The sequence below is a fragment of the Blastocystis hominis genome (genome assembly GCF_000151665.1).
Source record: "Blastocystis hominis, Singapore isolate B (sub-type 7) whole genome shotgun sequence assembly, scaffold_8".
Lineage (NCBI taxonomy): Eukaryota > Bigyra > Opalinata > Blastocystidae > Blastocystis > Blastocystis hominis.
The window spans coordinates 772,988-794,672 of NW_013171867.1; the positions used below are offsets into that span (position 1 = coordinate 772,988).

At 50.7% G+C, this 21,685-nt stretch overlaps 11 protein-coding genes; 8 read left to right on the forward strand and 3 right to left on the reverse strand.

Annotated features, from left to right (window-relative positions):
- Positions 1-841: 841 nt before the first annotated feature.
- On the forward strand, positions 842-1,901 carry GSBLH_T00004914001 (uncharacterized protein; the record flags this gene model as incomplete). XM_013043894.1 has 7 exons in its annotated part: positions 842-891; positions 924-1,167; positions 1,197-1,330; positions 1,365-1,453; positions 1,482-1,570; positions 1,600-1,644; positions 1,676-1,901. Exons 3-7 carry the CDS (start codon positions 1,219-1,221, stop codon positions 1,899-1,901), a joined length of 561 nt encoding a protein of 186 aa, XP_012899348.1. The 5' UTR covers positions 842-891; positions 924-1,167; positions 1,197-1,218.
- Positions 1,902-2,455: 554 nt separating this feature from the next.
- On the forward strand, positions 2,456-3,822 carry GSBLH_T00004915001 (uncharacterized protein; the record flags this gene model as incomplete). The annotated part of the gene is made up of 2 exons (XM_013043895.1): positions 2,456-2,675; positions 2,708-3,822. 2 exons carry the CDS (start codon positions 2,456-2,458, stop codon positions 3,820-3,822), a joined length of 1,335 nt encoding a protein of 444 aa, XP_012899349.1.
- A 369-nt stretch (positions 3,823-4,191) lies between these two features.
- GSBLH_T00004916001 (uncharacterized protein) lies at positions 4,192-5,180 on the forward strand (the record flags this gene model as incomplete). XM_013043896.1 has 4 exons in its annotated part: positions 4,192-4,366; positions 4,397-4,600; positions 4,631-4,694; positions 4,727-5,180. The coding sequence occupies exons 1-4, from the start codon at positions 4,297-4,299 to the stop codon at positions 5,178-5,180; spliced, it is 792 nt and encodes a 263-aa protein (XP_012899350.1). The 5' UTR covers positions 4,192-4,296.
- A 1,187-nt stretch (positions 5,181-6,367) lies between these two features.
- Positions 6,368-6,941, forward strand: GSBLH_T00004917001 (uncharacterized protein; the record flags this gene model as incomplete). Its single annotated transcript, XM_013043897.1, has 4 exons — positions 6,368-6,463; positions 6,496-6,573; positions 6,606-6,746; positions 6,777-6,941. The coding sequence occupies 4 exons, from the start codon at positions 6,368-6,370 to the stop codon at positions 6,939-6,941; spliced, it is 480 nt and encodes a 159-aa protein (XP_012899351.1).
- An 8-nt stretch (positions 6,942-6,949) lies between these two features.
- On the forward strand, positions 6,950-7,873 carry GSBLH_T00004918001 (uncharacterized protein; the record flags this gene model as incomplete). Its single annotated transcript, XM_013043898.1, has 3 exons — positions 6,950-7,012; positions 7,046-7,137; positions 7,168-7,873. 3 exons carry the CDS (start codon positions 6,950-6,952, stop codon positions 7,871-7,873), a joined length of 861 nt encoding a protein of 286 aa, XP_012899352.1.
- Positions 7,874-8,501: 628 nt separating this feature from the next.
- Positions 8,502-9,866, reverse strand: GSBLH_T00004919001 (uncharacterized protein; the record flags this gene model as incomplete). The annotated part of the gene is made up of 1 exon (XM_013043899.1): positions 8,502-9,866. One exon carries the CDS (start codon positions 9,864-9,866, stop codon positions 8,502-8,504), a length of 1,365 nt encoding a protein of 454 aa, XP_012899353.1.
- A 1,256-nt stretch (positions 9,867-11,122) lies between these two features.
- Positions 11,123-11,655, forward strand: GSBLH_T00004920001 (uncharacterized protein; the record flags this gene model as incomplete). XM_013043900.1 has 2 exons in its annotated part: positions 11,123-11,190; positions 11,221-11,655. Exons 1-2 carry the CDS (start codon positions 11,140-11,142, stop codon positions 11,653-11,655), a joined length of 486 nt encoding a protein of 161 aa, XP_012899354.1. The 5' UTR covers positions 11,123-11,139.
- Positions 11,656-12,352: 697 nt separating this feature from the next.
- Positions 12,353-12,844, forward strand: GSBLH_T00004921001 (uncharacterized protein; the record flags this gene model as incomplete). The annotated part of the gene is made up of 1 exon (XM_013043901.1): positions 12,353-12,844. One exon carries the CDS (start codon positions 12,353-12,355, stop codon positions 12,842-12,844), a length of 492 nt encoding a protein of 163 aa, XP_012899355.1.
- Position 12,845: 1 nt separating this feature from the next.
- GSBLH_T00004922001 (uncharacterized protein) lies at positions 12,846-15,003 on the reverse strand (the record flags this gene model as incomplete). XM_013043902.1 has 6 exons in its annotated part: positions 14,897-15,003; positions 14,410-14,864; positions 14,341-14,375; positions 14,181-14,309; positions 13,625-14,149; positions 12,846-13,592 (listed from the first exon to the last, which is right to left on the reverse strand). The coding sequence occupies exons 2-6, from the start codon at positions 14,576-14,578 to the stop codon at positions 12,846-12,848; spliced, it is 1,605 nt and encodes a 534-aa protein (XP_012899356.1). The 5' UTR covers positions 14,579-14,864; positions 14,897-15,003.
- Positions 15,004-15,427: 424 nt separating this feature from the next.
- On the forward strand, positions 15,428-16,280 carry GSBLH_T00004923001 (uncharacterized protein). XM_013043903.1 has 2 exons: positions 15,428-15,699; positions 15,732-16,280. The coding sequence occupies exons 1-2, from the start codon at positions 15,633-15,635 to the stop codon at positions 16,247-16,249; spliced, it is 585 nt and encodes a 194-aa protein (XP_012899357.1). The 5' UTR covers positions 15,428-15,632; the 3' UTR covers positions 16,250-16,280.
- Positions 16,281-16,284: 4 nt separating this feature from the next.
- On the reverse strand, positions 16,285-17,546 carry GSBLH_T00004924001 (uncharacterized protein; the record flags this gene model as incomplete). Its single annotated transcript, XM_013043904.1, has 5 exons — positions 16,285-16,416; positions 16,447-17,040; positions 17,070-17,170; positions 17,200-17,297; positions 17,326-17,546. 5 exons carry the CDS (start codon positions 17,544-17,546, stop codon positions 16,285-16,287), a joined length of 1,146 nt encoding a protein of 381 aa, XP_012899358.1.
- Positions 17,547-21,685: the final 4,139 nt, after the last annotated feature.

The following is a 21,685-nucleotide window of genomic DNA, read 5'->3' on the forward strand; positions in this document are numbered from 1 at the left end:
CAGAGGTCGCTTTCGTCCTGAGGCTTGACGGAACTTGTTAAATTCAGGTGTTAAATTACGAGTTGCCATGAATAGAGTTTAAGCAATAGATTCAAAGTATATCTTGCAATTCAAGCAAAAATACTCATGTACGTATAGTGGTTAGAGTGCGCTATGGTTAAGAACAAGGATCATTTCTCCTTGAATTCTACGGTTGTGCGTTGTGTTGACGCCATTTGGATGGATGGAGAGAATTTAAAAGTGGATTTGCGTGTATGCAAGGGAAATGATGCAGAACACACAGATAATGCTTTAGTGTTTGAAAATGTGTTTTAGGAATTTAGATAGTATAGGAAATGGTTGTGTATGAGAAGAAAATGGGTTGGTTGCCTAGTGCTTCTATTTTTCTTGTGCGTGGTTTGTACAGAGAAAGTATATTCTGGTTTCATAAACTAAATTTGTCTAAACGAACATAATGCTCCAACTATAAAACTATAGAAATGAAACGAGTATTTTCTACTCAATAGTGCTCCTCCTTTGTGTAATGTTCGCACACCCAACAAAACTCCTAATCAACTGCTATCAAACCCCTAGTCTCGGAACATCAAACCACGATAATCACGAATACACATGAACTAATCCACTTCGAAATAACAACTCTTTACACAACCATGGCATTGACATTTCCTCTCCTTGATATTATTATTATTAATATTATTATTAATATTATTCAGAATAACGAAAATAACCAGGTTTTCAACCTAATAGAAAACTGTATAGATATCTATGTTCCTTATAATCATCATAATGGGTTGAAACACATCGTCATCAAACCATTTTGATTTCATAAAATGAAATTTGTACGTGACTTTGCATTCCTGCTTGTTCTTGTGGCTCTAGCTACGGCAGAACGTATTCCTCCTGGGTGATCTAGTTACTTGTAGGAACTGTTGTGAGCAATGCCGAAGCGATGATTGAGAATATTCCTGTGAATGGAACTTTAGCCAAGGAGGAGACAATTCAAATCGAAATGACTGGAGTTAAGGATCTTCGTTACTACGTTCTTGGAGTCAAGCTTGACTCGTATTTTGGTTAGCTACGCATCCAGGGTGAATGCACTAGGTCTTCTGCTGCAGTCGGTTCGAAGATTGGAGAGGCAAAGATTACCTGTGAAACCACTCAGACCATGTACCTTTTTCTTCACGACTTTTATGCAGACCCATTGAGAATGGAATTGCCATGACCCGCTACAACGACCCCACGGTGTGCGCTGATTCCACGCTCAAGATTGAAATCAGCAACCTGTACAGCGGTGATGTCAAGTACTGGGCTATTGCTGCGCGTGTTGAGAGTATGGAATCCGTTTTCTCTATAATGAACCCAAGATCCCATGTACGATTTTGTGAACAACCAGCCGCTCTCTGGCGTGTTGCCCGGCCATTCGTCCTACGAAGTCGTCACCTACCGTGGATACGTACTCGCAGTCCCCCTTTGTGAAGTAGATCGGTACTGATTCGAGCTCGTCGGGCGCTGTGGACTTCGTGAACGTCACCGTGGACTACGACATTTTCGCGGAGAGCACGTTCAAAGTGTAGGGCAGGATGCTGTCTCTAAGCATAGATACATTTCGGACTCTCCGAATCCCCTGAGTCGCGCCAAGAAAGAGTGAACGCGGAGGCTTGCTTTGACGACGTAGACTGCAGCGTGTGGGCGATGAGTACTTCTACGCGCTCGGCCGCAACGACGAGCTCTTCTGCCACGACTGCTACCGCTATGTGATCGCGATCCTGGACCACGCCGCGAACGAGCCGCTCTATTTCTCGCTCAAGTTCAACGTGGATCGCGGTACGTCCATGCCGCTGCTGGATGATGTGCAGGCATCATCCACCTGGAGCACGATAAGATCACCACGGCGACCGTGATGCCGGACAATCACGGCCAGGACTTCATCATCGACCTGCGCGACCAGGAATACGATACCGACATCTACCTGGGTCTGCAGAAGACCGATCAGCCGCTCGTGACGCTCAAGGTGGACGTGTCCCTCACTGTTTTTCGCGCCCTGTCTCTCTCACACCGTAGTCGTTCGACGACGGCGAGTGGGACGTGATCAAGACCACCAATCTCTACAGCGTGGCGCTGCGCGAGTGGGGCATCAACCGCTCGGACCGCGGATTCTCCGTGGGCGGCGTGTACTACATCCGCGTGTCGAGCCAGGACACCATGGAGCCGTGCACCTTCACGATCGTGTACCGCATTCTGCACGTGCAGGCGAACTATCTCTACACGGGCAAGAAGCACCACATGGTGAGCACCAACGAGCGCGTGGCGATCAGCTACTACCGCATCAACGTCCACAAGGAGGAGTTCGTGGACGTGCAGTCGCTGCGCATCCACATGGAGAACGTCGTCTACACGTACAACCCCGGTCCAGTCTACGCGCTGGGCTTCAACACGTGCCGCTTGGCGGGGAGCGATGACGCGTAGGTACTACGGTCGCCAGAACAGCGTGGTGACGGTGAACAACCCGAAGGACCCGAAGACGTACTCGTACACGACCTACGAGCAGTACAAGCAGGCGATCGACTTCGTGATCACCGAGGACGAGGAGGGCTTCTGCGCTGACTGCACGTTCGGCTTCTCCATCCGCACCACCAACGAGACCGCCTGGACCATCTCCGCCGAGCTGGGATACGGTGCGGTTCGCAGTTCTCTCTCACTCCTCTAGCTCCGTTCATGCTGCAGCCCAACCAGCCGCGCCGAGGCTCGCTCATGCCGTTCACGGGCGGCATCGAGACGTTCTTCTACCTGCACCAGACGTCCTACGCGCCCGTGGAAGTGGCGGTGTCGCGTCTGAGCAAGGACCAGCCGCACGTGGCGCTGTTCGTGTCGACCACGCCGCACGCGAGCATGGACAACCACTACTGGACGGACACCACGCAGGCGGACGACCGCGCGGAGATCGAGCTGACGAACGACCACCCCAAGTACTGCACGGACTGCTTCTACTACATCTCGGTGCTCTACCTCAACCCCGAGAAGGAGACCGACTCCACCTCGCTCGAGATCGCGGTGAACTGCCCCGAGGGCATCTGCCAGGTCTGCAAGGACGGCTTCGACCCGTCCACCTCCTGCACGACCTGTCTGCCCGGCTTCTACGGCGCGGACTGCAAGCAGTGCAAGGCCTGCAACCACGGCTCGTGCGACGACGGACTCAGCGGCACGGGCCAGTGCATCTGCGACGAGGGCTGGAGCCCGTCGGGCGTGTGCAACACCTGCGCGGAGGGCTACTTCGGCCCGCGCTGCGAGGCGTGCCAGAGCTGCAACGGTCACGGTAAATGTCTGGACGGCCACTTCGGGTCGGGCGAGTGCGACTGCGACTCGGGATTCGACGCGTCGACGCGCTGCGCGGACTGCAAGAGCGGGTTCTGGGGCCGGGAGTGCAAGGACCAGTGCCCGACGAGCAAGGAAGGAGAGGTGTGCTCGGGACAGGGAACGTGCTCGGATAAAATGTACGGAACGGGACGATGCACGTGCAACGAAGGCTTCGTGGGACTGAAGTGCGACACCCTCTTCGAGAACGACAAGTGCAACCCGCACTGCCAGACCGGAAAGGGAGCCTGCGATGAGGAGCAGGCCGTCTGCGTCTGCTATGATCACTTCTTCGGAAAGGACTGCAAGTACTCGCCATCCGTCATGCTCCTCTCCGTCGGACTCACCGTCTTGGTGGTCATCGTGATCGTGGTGCTGCTAGCCATCGTGCTGTACATCAAGAAGAAGCGAAACAACAATCCGAAGTCGATCAGAATCGTGGATAACACGCCCTTGTTGAGCGCTGTCTAAGTGAGTGTTTGTTCGAGTTAAACGTGCATTGGAGTCTGGTTTGCGCCTGGGGAGCGCAGTCCTCGAGCAATTGTTTATCCAAATGAAACGCCTTTGAATCTTGCTTTGCCTCTATAATTCTTAAGGCTTTCGGTTTTAACCTGCCTGTTTTTGGATTTGGGTACTGAAAGTGTTTTTTAAATACTCGAGACGATGGAAACCATGTAAGCTGCGAATTGTGTTTGGGAGCGTAGAGTTTGGGATACCACTGTCAACAACAAACACCTGCAAATCCATGTGCAGACAGTGTTTTGTTCCCGCAAAGATCTTGGAATTAGAAAGATTAGTGTCATTATCGATAAATCTTCCTATTCCTTCCTTATCAAGGTTGTTAATAAAGTGTCACGTCTTCGCATGACCAATTGGTTCAATTCCCCTGTATCTACTAAACCCGACAATGGCATCACGTTTTTGGTGAACGAACTGAAGATTCGAATGCAGACAAACTTTTCAGGACTGTGTACGTTGATTGCGATTCGCGATTCCAAGTTATTTGCCTATCTCTGTCGGTTCATCTCAATTTTCTAATATCTAGTCGAAGAATATTGCGACATAGGCGTCTCTATGACAGAAAACGCGGATGGGTATGAGCGCCCCGAATCGGCTCTTCCCTTTTCCTCCGTCATCCGAAAGCAGCTCCCCAATGTTCCCGACGAAGCATTTTCCCACGCCCCCGGCCTCTACAGCGAAGCGGAAGCCGCCTACATCATGTGGCACGTCTTCCGTACTCTTCGCGATCGTAGTTTCCCCGTTTCCCCTTTAAGCCTAGTGCACACGAGCCAGCTCTGCCACCTCGACATTCGTCCGGACAACATCCTGCTGAGTTCGACCGGGTTCGATGTTTCCCCGTTTCCCTGATTGCTAGCGAAGTCAAACTTGGCGGGCTTTCCTTCCTCTCCAGCTTCCAGGACGATTCGTTCGGCGGGCTGCGGCTCAACCTCCCCGGGAAAAAGGAGTTCGTTCTCCCCGAGTACTGGCAGGGTTTCCACGTTTCGTGTTTTGCCGCGGATATCTGGGCCGCGGCCGTTTCTTTGTACGTTCTGGTGAAGGGAACGAATCCCTTCCCGATCCGCCATCTCGACCAACACATCGAAAAAATGGTCAATTATTCCGTCATTCCAGAATTGGACGGGTTTTCAGACGACCTTTTCCACCTTCTCCAGCTCTGCATGTCGCCGAAACTCACGCTGCGCCCCACGCTCGATCAGATCCTCGTAGCCCCGCGGGAATCCGTTCACTCTAGGCGTCCAGCTGGTTCCAGAAGTTCGGCTTTTTCGACGATCCCTCGCAGTACCCGCGGGAAAAGCGGTCAAACGTAGGAAGTGCGCGAGTTGCCGCGTGATCTGCTCGATCCCCGCGGAAGTCTCGGAGATCCCGGAAAAATGGACGAACCGGGAGATGGAGGGATTGGCGGTAATTTTTGGCGGGGAAATCGAGCGCAGAGCGTCTTTGACAGCTGTTTTGACAAGCTGAATGACATGATTTCGGGACAGGACTATTTGAATTGGATGGACCCGAATGACCCGAATGACCCGAATGACCCGAATGACCCAAATGACCCGAATTGTCCCAATGGACCCAATGGACCCAATAGTCCCAATGGACCTAATGGTGCAAATGGTCCCAATAGTCCCAATAGTCCCAATGGACCCACTGGGAGAATGGGGTCATATGTGGGCAGTGGCTCCTATTATGTGCTGCCTCCGGACCACCCGACGCTCCCCTCGATTTCCTCCAATCGCGCCATGCAGCTCCTCTCCGACAGCCAAACGCCCGCGAAGCCGCCCAAGATTCCCGCGAAAGTGAGGATGGGGACGGGGATCCAGCGTAGCTGCCGATGTCCTGCAAGCTGTACGTAACCGCGGGGAACGGGTGCTTCTGCTGCAAGCGGAAGAAGGACGTGTACGTGGAAAAGGGGAAGATCGTGATTGGCGGGCTGCGGAGGCCGGTGCGGTTTTTGGCGGGGAGTTGAGCGTAGAATTCGATCGAAATCTCCACGAATGATATCGTGCAGTTCCGGAGGAAAGATGAACATCCCCGCGAATGTGTGGTAGGGAGTCGAGGGTGCGCGGGATGTGTAGATAAGGAGGTTTAATGCGGAACCGATTACGCTGAAGGCGCCGACAAAGGAACTGCTGGAAGAGTGGTTCGATGCAGTAACATTATCGATGCGACTCACACGGCCGAGTGCGTTCGATACATTGTAATGTGCTGTATTATGGGTTGTTTGTTCGAAATCGAGGGAGCGAGAAGGAAGGAGTTTGGGAACCATTAACTCCGAAGCAGCAACTGCGTGCATCACTGTGCGATAGAATCGATTGTTCACAGAATCCATGTAGAATCTCAACGAATTAAGTGGATTCGACAGGGGATCAAAATCGAACAAGACCCGCGGTTATTCACATTTACTTAGAAAATAGTCTCAATAGTGATATTCACACTGGATTAGTGATCAAAAGGTAAGAAATATAATGCATAAAGGAATGGACATTTAAGATCGATGTAGATGTCCGGATCGACGACATTAGACAGTATCAGTGCCTGTTTTAGTAATCGTGTGGTTCCATGGGAGACGCAGAGAGACGCTCTTTTAAAGTTGCGTGTATTGGTGTTCGTTGTGCTTCTGATGTGAAGGAACTCTGCAAAGACCCGCAGCGTCCTCTTCGGGCTAATATGATTGATTCAAATATCAAAAATGGATTAATTAAATGTGTTTGTGGTTCCCCTTTGCATCAATGCTGTAGGTATCGGATAATCGAAGTGCTCTTGTGAGTGAAGCTTGCAATACCATTACTGATCTCTGTCGAGCAATCGGTCAACCATTTGAATTTGCAGCTTGTGATATTTTTATTGGAATTATCGATAAGTGTGCATCTGGAGTGAACGTAGCAGATGTTTGCGACTCTCACAACTAGTCCATTTCCATGAAAGTGTCAGAGTGCTGCACATCCATCGTTACACTCATCCACATGGAGCGACTAATCAACTACCTCGAGCGATATCTCAAAAGCAAAAGGCACTCTCCCATCTCTCCTCTCACTGTAGCGATAAAATCCAAATTGAAATCTCTCGCTGTGTGAAGGAAATTATGCTTCTCTGGCCCGAGTCCATTATTAAAAAATACGCTTCTGCTTTAAAATCACTGATCGAAGTACTTTCCCGCCATTTTGGTTTTTATGTTCAGATTGGTATTTCAGCTCGTTCTCAAGAAGTTCGTACCATCTTTCGAGCCGTTCTCGAGGTTGCTTCCACCACCTATCGTGCTTATTTCGGAGAGTAAAAATCCCCTCGATTTTTGGAATGTAGCAAAATCGGCTCTGTTTCGCCCATGCCGCGCCGAACCATGACGCCCTCCTACTCTTCTTTGTCTGCACCCCTCAGTAGTTCCACTGCCATCAAGCCCATGCCGGTCAATCGTCGTGTCCAGAGTACCCCGCGGGGAGCCAACGCCGCTGCCCAAAAAACGGGAATTACCCCGCGAACCGTCGACTCCGCCTACGGCTCGCGCCTCTCCTCCGTTGTGTCCGCGCCTTCCCCCGTTTCTAAAGCCGTCTCCTCCCGGATTCCCGCGGGAACCGGTCCCTACACCGTGAGCAAAACCTCGCGATTTTCCAGTGCCGCGGGGTCGGTGGGGTCGCCGACGGGTCCGAGCAGCGCGAGCGGCGCGAACAGCGCGAGCGGTCCGCGCCGCGTGCAGTCGCTGGCGGGGACGCCGCAGCGGTCGATGCGGTCGGACAGCGACGCGGTGAGCCGGCTGGACCGCGAGCTGGAAGCGTACACGGTGGACATGCACTCCAAATACAAGTGCTACGCGTCAGTGTTCGTGCTGGGCGCGGACGGACGCCATCACCCCGCCACCATCAACCAGATCATGCGGACCCGCGGGAGCAAGCGGCTCTTCTACGGAGTCACGTTTTCGGACGGGTATCGACCCGCGACGGCGAGCTTCTACGTGGTAGGATTCCCGCGGGAGTGCGAGGTAGACGCGGTATGGCGGGCCGAACGATCATGATTTTGTTCCCGAGGAGAACATCAAGTCGAGTGCGAGTCACCGCGGGGATTGACGCGTAGTGAATCTGCCGGGAAGTCGGGGAGGTCGGAGTACCGCGGGGGAGGTGCGATCGGCGCAGACACGTGCGAATCGCGAGGAGACGGAGCGGGAATTGTCGAAAACGCTGCGCGAATCGTCGGAGAAGATGGTGGCTCTTGTAAACCTACTCAAAGAAATGCATGGGAATGAGGCGGGGGTGCAGCGTGTGGCGGCGGAGATGCAGAGGCTGGCGCAGGGGTTGGTGGAGAATGATACACATATGCTGAACGTGCTGCGATCTTTCGTGTGGCGTGTTTGTTGGAAATAGAATGTGATGGGAGTGGAGATGGGTAGCGCAATTCATAGGTGGAGATGCGTTCTGAAGAATTGGAAAAAGCAATCTGCTGGGATACAATCATTGACAAATAGGGGTGATGAGTTTATGATCAAAATCCCCAATCAGTTTTGGGCTGTTCCAGGCTATTTCGATTTCTATACGCACACAAAATGCATTACCATACACAAGGAGTATTCTCAATAAACATCATCAATCAGAAGATCAATACTCGTAATCTCTCTTTCTTTCTCTCTCTTTCGTCTTTACAAGTGATTAAAACTCCTCCGATTCATCCACATGCACATGCAGCGTTCCCGAAATTGGCACATTCGTAACCACCCTCACCTTGGTTCCTTCCACCATCGCGTACGCCTGGTAGAAGCAAGGCTCGTCAAGAACGAACGACCACTGCACTTTCTGAATCTGCTTGAATAGAAGCGAAGCTTTGAAGTCGATTTCCCACTCCGTGGCTTGTTGCTGGCTCAGTTTCTTGTCTGCCTGCGTGCCAACGATCGTGTTCACGCCTTCCTCGATTACTGTATCGACGATCTGCGTGTTGATGATCCTTCGGAAGTGGCCTTGGCTTTCATCGATTAAGATGGTGTCTTTTCCATCGCCTCCCCATCCGTACATGCTGTTCGCAATGCGGAGTCCCACTACGTCTTGCTCTCCTTGAGGATTCATGATGATTCGGCCATTTCCCAAAAAGAAGGTATCTTGAATCACAGTTAAATAGAACGTGTTGAGAATGAGATTGTTGTAGTCCAGGTAACAATTCTCCATGCGAGTTACACCGGCATTCACGATGATGCCAACACCTCCGTGAGAAGTGTCGCAGTTCCATGTGTGGACTCCCTTCAGCACGCTGGCTTCGCCATTCACAATGACTCCGATCTTTCCTCCATACACAATCGTGTCAACGATATAGTGATCGTTTCCATTCAGAACAATGGCAGTGCCCATTCCGATGAGTTTTCGATCATCCGAATAGTAGTATTCACCAAACCAACACTGGTGAACCAAGGTCTCGTGTCCACTGTTAATTTCAATTCCAGTTCGATTGAATCCGATCACGAAATTCTGAGGACCGAAATTCATGCCCATGGTGTGATCGACTCGAGCCGCGCCGGACGCTTGGTGAGACGCATCAAACATCATGAAATCGAACCCAATACCTTGGTTGCAAGACTGTTGCTTGTTATTACACTCCTTCGTTCCCACTTCCACAAGGAAGTCGTCCGGATTAAATGTGCTGTCGGCGCGCAGCGTTCCGCTTGTCATTCTCCAGTTGCCAGTATAGGATCGGAACACCAAGGGTCCACTCAGTAGATACTGACCTCCTTGCAAATCGATCACAACGCCGTTACAGTCCTTGATACCGTCCGCCATCTCTCGCGTGCACATAGAAAGCGCATAATCGATAGCTTTCTGAATGTGTTCCCGACTGTCCACGGTCGCGGTTGGATCGGCACCAAAGTCAAGTACTTTCACAACAGGACCCGAAGGGGACCTTGCTTCCCATTTTCTGCCCATTATACTTCTGAAGTGTTTTCGTTTCGTTGGAGGTGCGAATTGTGTCTCGTCGACGACAAAGCACGTAGTAAGAGCCAACACTAGAATCAGTACCGCAAATCTCATAGTTGAAGTTTACAAACAAAAATCAAATGGGGATTGTGTCTTGATTACCTGAAAGATTTCTGATTTCCCGCGGTGACAAATGAAACGCCTGATGAATGAGGGAAGGATTATCTCTCTCTGATTTGAGATGGAGCAGATTGCGAATGTGCGTTTGAGTCTCGAAGTTGAGATGTAGTATACCGAAGAGTTTGAAGCAGTTACTGATGAGGCTGTTTTGGATGGTAGTGTGTGAATTTGATATTTAACGACAGATTCCGAAGAGGAGTCCAATCCCTTGAATGAATTCGCCACCTCACTCCAGATGAGTGAAATCGATAGAATTAAAATTTATTCGGCAAGTGAGAATTTGCTACAGCGGTGGGACATGCAAAATCTATCAAGATTGTAGATATACCTTTATTCAGGAAATCAAGCGTTGTTGTGATAAAAAAGATTATGAGGGTGTTATAGATGAGATCATACCTATATTGGAAGATTTGGTAAATGATTCTGAAGTATCGATTCGTGTTGTAACATTAAACCAATTTGAATACATTGCAAATGTAAGCTTATCAAGGGATCTGACGATCTAGCTCTGTTTTTCGTATAGCTACCAGAGCGGTCTCAATTTCGTTACCAACTCCGCCTTTCCCATTCTCCGCAGTACTCTTCTCGATTCCTACCCCGACGTTTTCCTCTCTTGTCTACTTTCAACCTAGGTCCAAAAAGCCTCCATTGACGCCTTCGTAGCGAGCTGTAAACATCTCAAACGCGAAGATCAAAGTATCTACACCTATCTTTTCATTCTGCAAGTACCTCCCGATTTTCCTCTCCCTTTCTCTCTAGTTCGCTCTAAACTCTTCTCCTGAATACCGCGTCGTCGCCTGCGATCTTTTCCATGACGCGGCTTCGATTCTGGGATCGGAAGTGCTGAGCCAGTTCGGCGTTTCCGAGTTGCTTTTACTGGCCAAAGACCCTTCCTGGAAGGTGCGGAAGCACGCAATCCTCGCCTTCGGACCCGTGTCGGACATGCTCGACAGCCAGATCGTGGAAACGGGGATTTTTAACTCGATTCTATCGAATTCGAAGGTAGAAGCGTGGGCGAGAGGGTGGACGGTAGAATGCTCCATGGCCGGTGAAGCGAGCGTGTGCGATCGTGATTCCGGAGGTTTTTCGCAATATAAAGTCGCACAAAATGTTTCTAACGATCACAAAGACGGTGGGAGAATTATTCCGTGATGAGTTTGTTTTTCGTTTTGTAATCAATAAAAGGAACGAGTTTGTGAAGCAAGCCATGTTGCAGACGTTGGGACATTTAATCGCGATTGTCCCAGAACACTTCCACGTTGATTTGAATCATTTTTATAATATTCAGATCAGCGACGATCTGAAAACGAGATATTTGCAGCTCGAAAACGCCAATGACGACCTTCCGAACAATCTCTACGGCCGCTGCTGCGCCTTCTATTTCCCCGCGGTTTTGAAGTCCATTTCGGAGACCAATCGTTTCTGGGAGGACACGAACGGGTGGTACTCGCGTCTGTCGTACCACCAGGACTCGATCACGTGCCGCAGCCTGGCGTATTCGCTGCACGTGGTCGCCGAAATCATCGGGAGCAAGAACACGGAGAAGTTCCTTCTGCCGATCCAGGAGCGTTTTCTCGGGGAGAAGGACGACGTGCGCACCGGCGTCATCAAGAACATGGCCAAGCTCTGGCGCTTTTTCTCTCCGGAGCGGCGCGAAGAAGCCGCCAAAGTACTCTCGCCTCGCTCCCGCGATCTTCCGCGTAGAAACTCCCCGAGCTCGTGACGCAGCTGCTGGAGTCGCGCACCTGGTGGCTGCGTCTGGAGCTCAGCCGGCAGCTGCCCGACTTCGCCGCGCTGCTGAGCAGCCAGGCCGTGCTGGCCACGCTCGCGCCGCTCTTTCTCTCGCTCCTCGCCGACCCGGTGAGTTCTGTCCGCGAAATGACGTACCGCTGCGTTTTCTCTTTCATTCATTCAGCGCCAACGCTACCTACGCGATCCTCCGCCCCGCGCTCGACGCCAATCCGCAGCGCGGCGTGCTCCTCCTCTACCAGCTCATCACGCTCGCCAAGTCCGCTAAGTACGCGCAGCGGCAAGTGGGACCTTCGACCCCTCTCATCCCAGCTCTTCCTGCTCTGCTGCCCCTCCTTCGTCCCGCTGCTCTCCAAGGCTTCCTTCAAGCAGCTCATTCGCCCCGTGATCGGGGTTTTGGCGCGCGATCGCGTCCCCGCTGTGCGCCAAATGGCCTTGGAATTGGTCCTGCAGGAGCCGGGTAGCCGCGGGGAGCGGGATTGAGCGTAGTCAAGAAGGTACGGAAATTGTTCGGGTTTCGACGCGTCGTGGACGCTCTCATCGATGACACCGATCGCGAGATTCGATGGCTCCTCGCCACGCATCCGCTCACGCGCGAGATCGCGCGACAGCGATGGGGGGAAACCGGGGAAACTGGGGAAACTGGGGAAACTGGGGAAACTGGGGAAGGGATGAAGGAGGAAATCCAGATTCGGTTGCCGGATGATCCAATTAGGGAAACCGGGGAAACCGGGGAAACCGATTCGAGTCCGAAAGAGAAAAAGGAGAATTCCGCTGTGATCGAGCAAAACCCGATCAACGAAGATCAAAACCCGATCAACGAAGATCAAAACCCGATCAACGAAGATCAAAACCCGATCAACGAAGATCAAAACCCGATCAGCGAAGACCAAAACCCGATCAGCGAAGACCAAAACCCGATCGATGCTGGAGAGACGAAGGAGGAGGCAGGAGAGAGGACGGAAAGCGATCCAGCGGAAGCCCATCTCGACGCCAGTTCCTCCTCGGAAGATGCTCCCGCCCAGGCGGACCTCCCTGCCAGCCCTTCGTCTCTCCCCGATCCTCCCGGGCTCCCATCGCCCGCATCGCCCACACCAGTCGCTCCCCCACCTTCATCCGCGCTTGTATCTTTCCCTGTTTGCTCCAACAAACACGCCGCATAGCTTAATCCTCATATTTCTTCATGAACGCATGCTGGAAGCCGTCCATACGCTCGATCACCTTATCGATCTCGCTCTCCTGCGGCAGAATCGTCGTCCGCACGTGGTACGTTCCGTCCTTCTGCTGGAACCCGCTTCCGGGCACCGTCACGATACCCGTCTGCTGCAGCATCTCCTCGCAGTACAAAAAGTCAGGCGCCACGCCGCGCTGCTTCGCGGCCTCGACGGCCTTCTTGGGCAGCACGACCTTGAAGAAGATGTAGAGCGAGCCGTCGACCTGGTTGCACGTGATGCCGGGCAGCTTCGACAGCGCGGCCACCAGCTTCACCGCGCGGCGCTGCAGGGAGGCGAGGATGGCGGACTTCTCCTCGATGTAGAGCGGGTAGGAGGGGTCGCCCTCGCGCGGAGGGTTCACCATGCAGTCCAGAGCGATCTGGCCGTCCGTGTTGGCGCACAGATTGATCGACCACATCTTGGTGATCTGCGCGAACACCTCGGGGTCGAAGCCCATCGCCTGCAGGTAGCCGCCGCGACGGCCGCACTCGCCGAAGAACCCCTTGCTGATGCTGTGGAAGGAGATGATCTGCGCGTTCTTGGCCTCCTCGCCCATGTCCAGCGCGACTTTGCGGAACGACACGAACTTCTTGTGGGGCACATAGATGTTCTCCTGGTAGACTTCATCGGCCAGCAGCACGAGCTTGTTCCGGATGCAGAAGCGAATGCACTCGCGCATTTCCTCCTCGCCCAAGCACTACGACTCAGCAGAGCGCAGCGAGAACCTACCATGCCGGTCGGATTGCCGGGGTTGATGATCACCATTCCCTTCAGATTGATTCCCTTCGCCTTGGCCTCCTCCAAACGCGTTTCCAGCTCGTTCATGTCCAGACCCCAGTCCTTCTCCTCGTTCAGATAATACCCGATCAGTTTCGTGCCGTACAGCGTGATCGTCGCAGAGTAGAGAGGGTACTGCGGGATGGGCGTGAGGAAGCCGTCGTTCGGGGAGGTCGAAAGCAGCATCAAGGCGTTCTGCACCGACTGCGAAGCGCCGTTCGAAAGGTAGATCTCCTTCGGATTGCAGGGGTAGCCGTCACGACGGCCAATCGCATCCGCGACGTCCTTCAAGACCTCGGGAATACCCTGACTGTTGCTGTAAGCGCCACTGCCTCCGGGATTGGATTTGAGTAAACGGTGAGCACGCTCCACCACATCGGAGGGGAAGGTTCCTTCCGGGACAATCTTTTCAAGGCCCGGATAGGATGTAAGCGCAAGTACTTGACGAACAAATGTAAGAGGTTTCTGGTTCAGTTGCTACACTTCACGGAATTGAGATTTTGCGTACCTGAGGGTTACCAATGTTGCAGTAAACGAGAGAATCGAAAGGATACTTCTTTCCACTTTTGATCTCCTCCTCGATCTCTCCAGCGCGCACTACGATTTGGCCTCGAACGGCGTATTGAGCCTCGAGCAACTAGACGTGGTATTACTCACGAGTCTCTTACTTTAGGATTCACTTCGTTGATGGTAACCGCTTTATCTATGCATTAAACGAATTCTCGACGTAATGATACCTTGCATTTTTGTCAAATATGAAAAATAATAATGACCGATGAATCCAAAAGCACAGTATTGAATTACCATGATTATCATGCAAAGTGGTTTGAATGACGTAAGTACTCCAAAGCGGACACAATGTATCCGGATTGTTTCTGGAATACAATTCGTCAAATCAGAATCCATCCTTCGTTTTTTGATTCACAGAAACAAGACCAATGTCAATCTACATGAGAAACACTATTAATACACGTTACACATATCGCAGGACTACTTGGCCAACGAGACTACGGCCTCCCAAACACTTTTCGAACAAACATAGCAAAAGGTCACAATTCAATTTTGATATAACCACAACCCATATGGACTGGCTCATTAACCCGTTACTCCTTAAAAGAGTCTGTGCAGGAGGTGCATCACAACAACACCAACTACAAACACAACGCTGGTCATAAGCACGTTGTAGGGAGTCCTAGGCATAAACACAGCCAACCGGCAACTTACAGCTCAATACCAATAGCCTTAGAGGAACCAAAGTTACTCGCGCCAGAACTCTTCGTAGACTTCACAATCGTCTTGGTGGTAGGGGCCATTTTAATTCTTTAGCTTACAATATTTACTAGAAAGAAGTATGATGAACAAATTAGAAAATGCATCATTGCCAAAAATCGGAACTATTTTGACAAGTGAAACTCCCCTGCGTCAATTTCTGGAGTCCAAAAATACCCACTTATTTTGGCGATTTCCATCCGATTTGACCTCTTTCCATTTGCGAAACAAATTCTATTTTGCTTTGTAAATATGAGAATGTAACCCTAATAGTATGATTAAATACAATAAATACATTACCCATCAAATACCCCCTGGATATTTATCGATTATTAATTTCTAGTATAATCGAAAATAACCATTTTACCCCTATTCAGTTCCACACAACCAAATTAATTCTGCTCGGAAATGGTAGGTGACTTTCTATGACTTGTGTGAATATGATGTTGTTGTGAGAGACATGTCTCTCGTGTTGCGGAGCATTTTACGAATGGAGTAGACTCGTGGTCCTAAGAAGCATTTAAAGCGTTTGAACGCACCCAAGCACTGGATGCTTAACAAGATGGGAGGAGTGTGGGCTCCTAAGCCTAGCTGTGGTCCTCACAAGCAAAGAGAGTGCCTTCCTCTGCTGTTGATCATCCGCAACCGTCTGAAGTACGCTCTGACCAATCACGAGGTCAAGATGATCTGCATGCAGCGTCTGGTCAAGGTGGACGGCAAGATCCGCACGGACTCTACCTTCCCCGCCGGTTTCATGGGTAATTAGCAAAGAATGGAATCTTAGTTTCAGATGTGGTGACTCTGGAGGGTTCTTCCGACCGTTTCCGTCTGTTGTACGACGTGAAGGGCCGCTTCGTCCTTCACCGCATCGACGAGAACGAGGCTCAGTACAAGCTGTGCAAGGTTGTGAAGCGCCAGCTGTCGAGCAAGAAGATCCCGTTCATCGTGACTCACGATGCTCGCACGATCCGCTTCCCTGACCCCACCGTGAAGGTGAACGACACCGTGAAGGTGGATCTGAAGACGAACAAGGTGATCGGCCATGTGAAGTTCGAGGTGGGCAACCTGTGCTTCATCACGAAGGGACACAACATTGGTCGTGTGGGAGTGATCGTCCATCGTGACAGACACTTCGGATCCTTCGATATTGTGCACGTTCGCGATGCGGCGGGTCACGAGTTCGCCACCCGTCTGAGCAACGTGTTCATCATCGGCGAGGGCAACCAGCCCATGGTGTCTCTGCCTAAGGGCAACGGAGTGAAGCTCAGCATCATCGAGGAGAAGGAGATGAGAGAGAAGAAGAACTAAACACACACGCCTTCGAGTCTTCGAAGTCTTTCGGGTCAGAGAGATTGTTTGTTCCAACAAACACGCCATTGAGGGAAGTCTCGCTTCAGGTTGGTGCGCGAGGAGATCGGCAGACAGCCCGCGCCCACCAGGTTGCTGGCTTGGAACAAGGTGCTGTACGGCAGCGACTACGCCTTACGCCTGCGCAAATGACCCACCGAGCTCAGCAACTCCGAGGGGATGGGCGAGGCGGAGATCACGAGCGTGTTCACGCGTTCCAGGTCGTTTCGGGAGAGCGGCGACAGCACGACGATCCGATTCCTGCGCAGATCCACGGACTGCACGACCCCCAGTCCCAGCGCCTCGCACACGGGCAGTCTGCGCAGCAGCTTGGGCGTTCTCTTGGCGCGCGGAATGGGCACGTTCGCCGTCCACGGCGTGCCTGCCTCGCGGGCATCCTCGTTCGCCTCGTTCGCCTCGTTCGCCTCGGTGGCCTCGGCTGCCGGCACAAACGCGGGATCGACGGCGAGTCCCACGACGGACCCGGCGAGCGTGAGATAGTAATAGACGGGCGAGCTGTCGCGGAGATAGCACTGCACGCGGTCGATGGCGAAGGAATAGCGCGGCAGCGCGAGCAGCCGGTCGCCCAGCCGGCCTCGCCGATTCTCCACGAAGTACTGCACCAGTCGCTCCGTGCGCAGACTCTTCGTGTTCAGCTTCTTCTTCCCCTCGCTCTGCGCGTAGAGCGTCACCAAACGCGACGTCTCCAGATTCTCGATCGGACACTTCTCCGGCTCGCTCGGCAGCTGAATCTACGCTGGATCCCCGCGGGAATCCCTACAAACACGACGTGGGAACACGTGATCGCCTGCTTGGTGGCGTTGAGAATCTCCGCGCCGACGCCCTTGATCCACCCGCACGTGTTGATCACCAACGGATACTCTACATCGCAGCGGAGAGGGCGAACGAACTCGAAAGCGACGTTGTGTAGCGCTCCACCAAGTAGTTCATGCACTCGATGTACACGGCTGGGTGGTTCTCGGGGGATTTCTCTCCGAAATACACCGCACTACGTCGCAGAGACCGCACACACAAACCTGAACAAGTGCCGGTTGATGTGGCACACGGTCGACCCGCGGAACTGGGGAGTCGACAGCAGACTCAGTGAGAGATAGCCTTCAGGAGTGCCGTCTCCCTGGCCCACGTCGATGTCCAAAAAAGCCACTTTTTCGTGATGATTTAAGATGGAGTTGAGGAGGGCGCGGCAATAGACGCTTTTTCCCGCGTTTCTCGCACCGCAGACGAGAGTGACGCTCATGGCGGAGTTTGAAATGAGAGAGAAGCTCGGAATGAAGGGAAGAAAAAAAGGAAACGTCTCGCCAAGACGAATCGAAAGTGAGGATTGTGTTGTGTGTGTTGGACTTTTGTTTGCTGCGAGGAATGGGGTTGTATTCGGTGAGAAGGCAAATCTCGGGTAGTTGGAACCGAGAGGCGTCTTCTTTTAGAGTAGTGGGATTGTAATCGAAGGAGAGAAGGTCTTCGTCGTTTTCTTCTTCTTCTACCTCTCCTTCTCCCTCTTCTTCTTCTCCCTCTCCCTCTCCCTCTCCCTCTCCCTCTCCCTCTCCCTCCTCTTCTTCTTCTTCTTCTTCTTCTTCTTCCAGACTATTTGATTTGGGAGACTGCAAATAAACACGTTTCTTATCGGGGAAAATAGCGATTACAACTACTGGAAAGAAACATGATTAAAACAACTTGGATTATTTTGTAATAACAGTTTATAATCATTACGAGCATTTGTACTTACCAAATAATGAGAACGGACATCTGTCTTTTTACTATCAATTCCAGTTATAGGAATCGCGCTCTCATATGTCGGTGACTCGACAAAATACGGAGTTTGACGTATTTTGCAATGGTGACCTGAGAATGCAGAGAATACAAAAGAGCATACCATAAACTTCTACCCTTCCCTTTATAACATCAAAGTAATAGGTTCCAGCCACAATAGCAGAGTCTCCAGGAAACATCCCAACAAATAGAGTATTCGTATCGTCATCCTTTAATACACACGATCGACTTTTCAATGAACTCACTGGGTAGTCAATCGATTCCTAATTGTAAAAAAACGCAAAAGGCCAGTACCTCTGACTTCCTCTCATTAAAATATACTTGTGCTTGGGACTTGGGAGAGTATGGAGGCATACGAAAGGCAACCAAACAATACTATGACAAGGTTTCGGAATAATGCACTTTTGTGTTTAGAACAGAGTTAAGATTGGAGTGAACATTGTAAATACTTGTGGACCGAAGGTGGAAAGCGTGATGGAAACAAAACTGCTCAAACACAGTCATTTCCAACAAACAATATCTCACATCATGTATACAAATCACATCTCCCCTCTACCCAAGAGGCAGCTTCAATTTTCGTTTCTGCTCCTTAGTCAACTTCTTCAGCTTGACGATATTTCGACGTTCATTCATTCGACTCGTCATTCTCTCCATATACTCATCTCTCTCTGCCTCTCATCCCCGTCCTCCATTCCTACCAAACCGCTTCTTCGCCATCTGCAGCGTTCCCTTCACGATTCTCTTCTCATCGATCCACTTCGCGTTCCAATTCACATCGCTCTCTTGTTTGGACCGCGTTCGCGAGAAATAACCCTCCGGTCCCTGATGAATCCCCAGCACTCGCTCCGTTACATCGACGAGAACGCCGTGCTGGCTCAGAATATACCCCATCATGTAGTTGTCGATCAGGAAGCGAGCGATCACCACAGGGTCCATGTCTTCGAACGAAACCGCGTTGGAGAAAATGAAGTAATCGGCGCTGCGATAGTCTCGGATTGCGCCAAGCGAAGGAACGAGATTGATCAGATAGGATTCGTAGCGTTTCATGGAGCTGAAATTGACGGGTTTGGGCGTTTTGAGGCCCCAGACAGTGGAGCTGATTTCGTGCTAGAATGAAAAAAGAAAGAGAATCAATGCCTTTGGGTTGAGCGAGCCTTTCTCGACGAGGGCTTCGCATTGCGTTAATGTGTCAAACAGATTGGGAGCGACGAGAATATCGCTGTTGATGAAGCCGACGTAGCGGCTGTGGAATAAAGTCTTCGCTCTCTCGAGCATGTATTTCATGAAGGGAAGTCGGAATTCGTTCACTCTAAACATTCAATTGGCTTTGAATCGGCACTCGTAATTGGAGTCATACGCGATGCCCAGAGCGTCACAAGCGCGTTTCACTCGCTTCGAGTTCGTGTAGATGAGAGCTCGGAAGGAGAAGTGGCGCTGGAAGAAGGAGAACATGGCGAGAGTGTTGTTGGTGGGAAGACTCAGCTCGCGTTTCCCGAAGGTTTCGACGGATGTCACAAGAACGAGCTGAAATGTGTCGTTTGAAAAGGGCTCCGTTCGTTTCGGAATGGGAGATGAGTTGGAGAAAAGGGAGGAAGAGGGGGTGTGGGAGGGAAGAGAGTGTTGTTTGGGAGGAGAAGAATGAGGCAAAGTCGAGGTTTGGGATTGAAGAGTTTGCTTGCGAATTGGTTCAGCTTTGCTGGATCGCAACTTCCACAAATTGGCTTTGGGACTCTTCTTTGGGGGTCGTCTGAAAGAAGCTGATGTTGCCGCGTTTGCCTTGGCTTCTGCGAGAGAAGGGTCCATAGAAAGAGAGGCTGGATTGCTCATGTCTTCCATTGATTGAGTATTGGATTCAGAGAATTGTTTAGATGGATCCATCGCATCGTTCATGTTTCCTTCCAATTTCAATTCACTCGCTTCTAAGTTCAACAACCTCCGAACACTTCTACTTTTATCGGACTCGGAGGGATTGTTATTTAACGTTTTACTACTAAAAGGCATGCTGACGGAAGAAACCCCAGAAGTTGGACTATTCTCTGCAACCTCATTTGCAGGGTTGGCTGTTACACTCGGTTTTGGTTGCTCGACAATTAGACCCTTCGAAAGTTTGTAGTTGTACACCAATTCCAGAGACTTCTGCTTCCTCTCTTGTATAACACTTTCTGGCCATCCAAACTGACTTCGATCTTCTCCGAATGTCCAATACTCTCTCTTCGGTTTATGTTTTGGAACAAAACTCTCTTCTGTCGAAATAACCCGAGTATCCTTAGAAGGATCTCTCTCAGCCGTGAAGCCTCTGTGCAAATCATAAACTACAGATTTCTAAGTGTCATAGGTTAATGATGAACGATACGAAAAAGGAGGCAAATATCATAATAGAAAACAATAGAGACAGTTGTCGGAATAACATTTTCATATCAATTTATAATACACAACACGTTCCAAACCAATACACAGCTTTCTAGCAAACAGAATAGTTATTTTAGCAATAACTACAAAGATGTGATAATGATAAGGAAAACTATGTCAGACTGACCCAATCCAAAAATCAAACAGATTTCTTTATTCAAACTAAAAGATACTTTATACTGATCTACAGCGATACTAATCGATGAAACCACCTGAAGATTGCCTCGACGAGTTTCTCTTGTTGAATGAAGGTAGAGTTGAACGGGCTGTTTGATATTTAGAAGATATTGTCATAGAAAATCTGTTTGATCATATAATAAGTTGTATGAATGTCTTCATAGAGTTTTCCGAAAAACAAAGGATTACTTTTTCGAATAAAGTGATATCCTCAATATTGCACATGAAGACAAAAGATCGAGATGCTTTCCTCATAGTGCTTTGTCAAATGAGTGCCTTACCTTTAGTCTTTCTTCGATCTATACTACAGAAAGGGTCCAATGTCATGTAGAAAAACGGTTCTGCTTATTCTAATCCGTCTAAAGGAGGTTGACGCCTCACTAGTGTCCTGCGTTCTAAACAGCCGCAGTTCCTGTATGAAGGAGACCAACCACTCTCCCAAAGAGCACGAGCTCTTGCTCCGCCTGTTTCTCAGTTCCCTCTCTCCCTCGAAAGTCATTGCTGCGATCCATTCTGCTGCCGCCTCGTCTGTGATCCCTACCATCCGCAATCTCTACCACATCCCGGTCTCTCACCTGCTCTCTGACTATTTGGAGACCGAAAATGGGATTCTAGGCGTGAATTCCGTGGAACTGTTGGAAGAAGTGATCGATCTGTTGCTCCGCGTCAGTCAGCAATCAACGCATTATCAGCGAATTCTGATCATTTCGCATCTCTTCAAACGGCTCGATCAAAGAGAGGAGGGTTGCGAATTGGTACTGAACGCGATCGCTTCTGTCCTGCAGTCGACGTATTACATCTTAACCGAGCCTGAGATCGCGCTGCTGATTCGGTATTACAACTCGAAGTATCAGTCCAGCGTGATTCCCGTTCTTTACCGTGTTGTTTTGCGATGTATGGACGATGTGAAGCGAGTGGCGGAGGAATGCGGCAACGTTGAGGCTTCCAAGCTGCAATGGATCGGTCTCACCGCACTCAAATAGTCTAGTTGTGTTTTGTATTCAGGCATTCATTTATCGATTT

Excerpts from the sequence above, each read along its gene's own strand:
- GSBLH_T00004923001 (XM_013043903.1), top strand. The coding sequence starts at position 15,633 with ATGCAGCGTCTGGTCAAGGTGGACGGCAAGATCCGCACGGACTCTACC. Across the intron at positions 15,700-15,731 it reads CTTCCCCGCCGGTTTCATGG|ATGTGGTGACTCTGGAGGGT; the intron begins GTAATTAGCAAA and ends TCTTAGTTTCAG.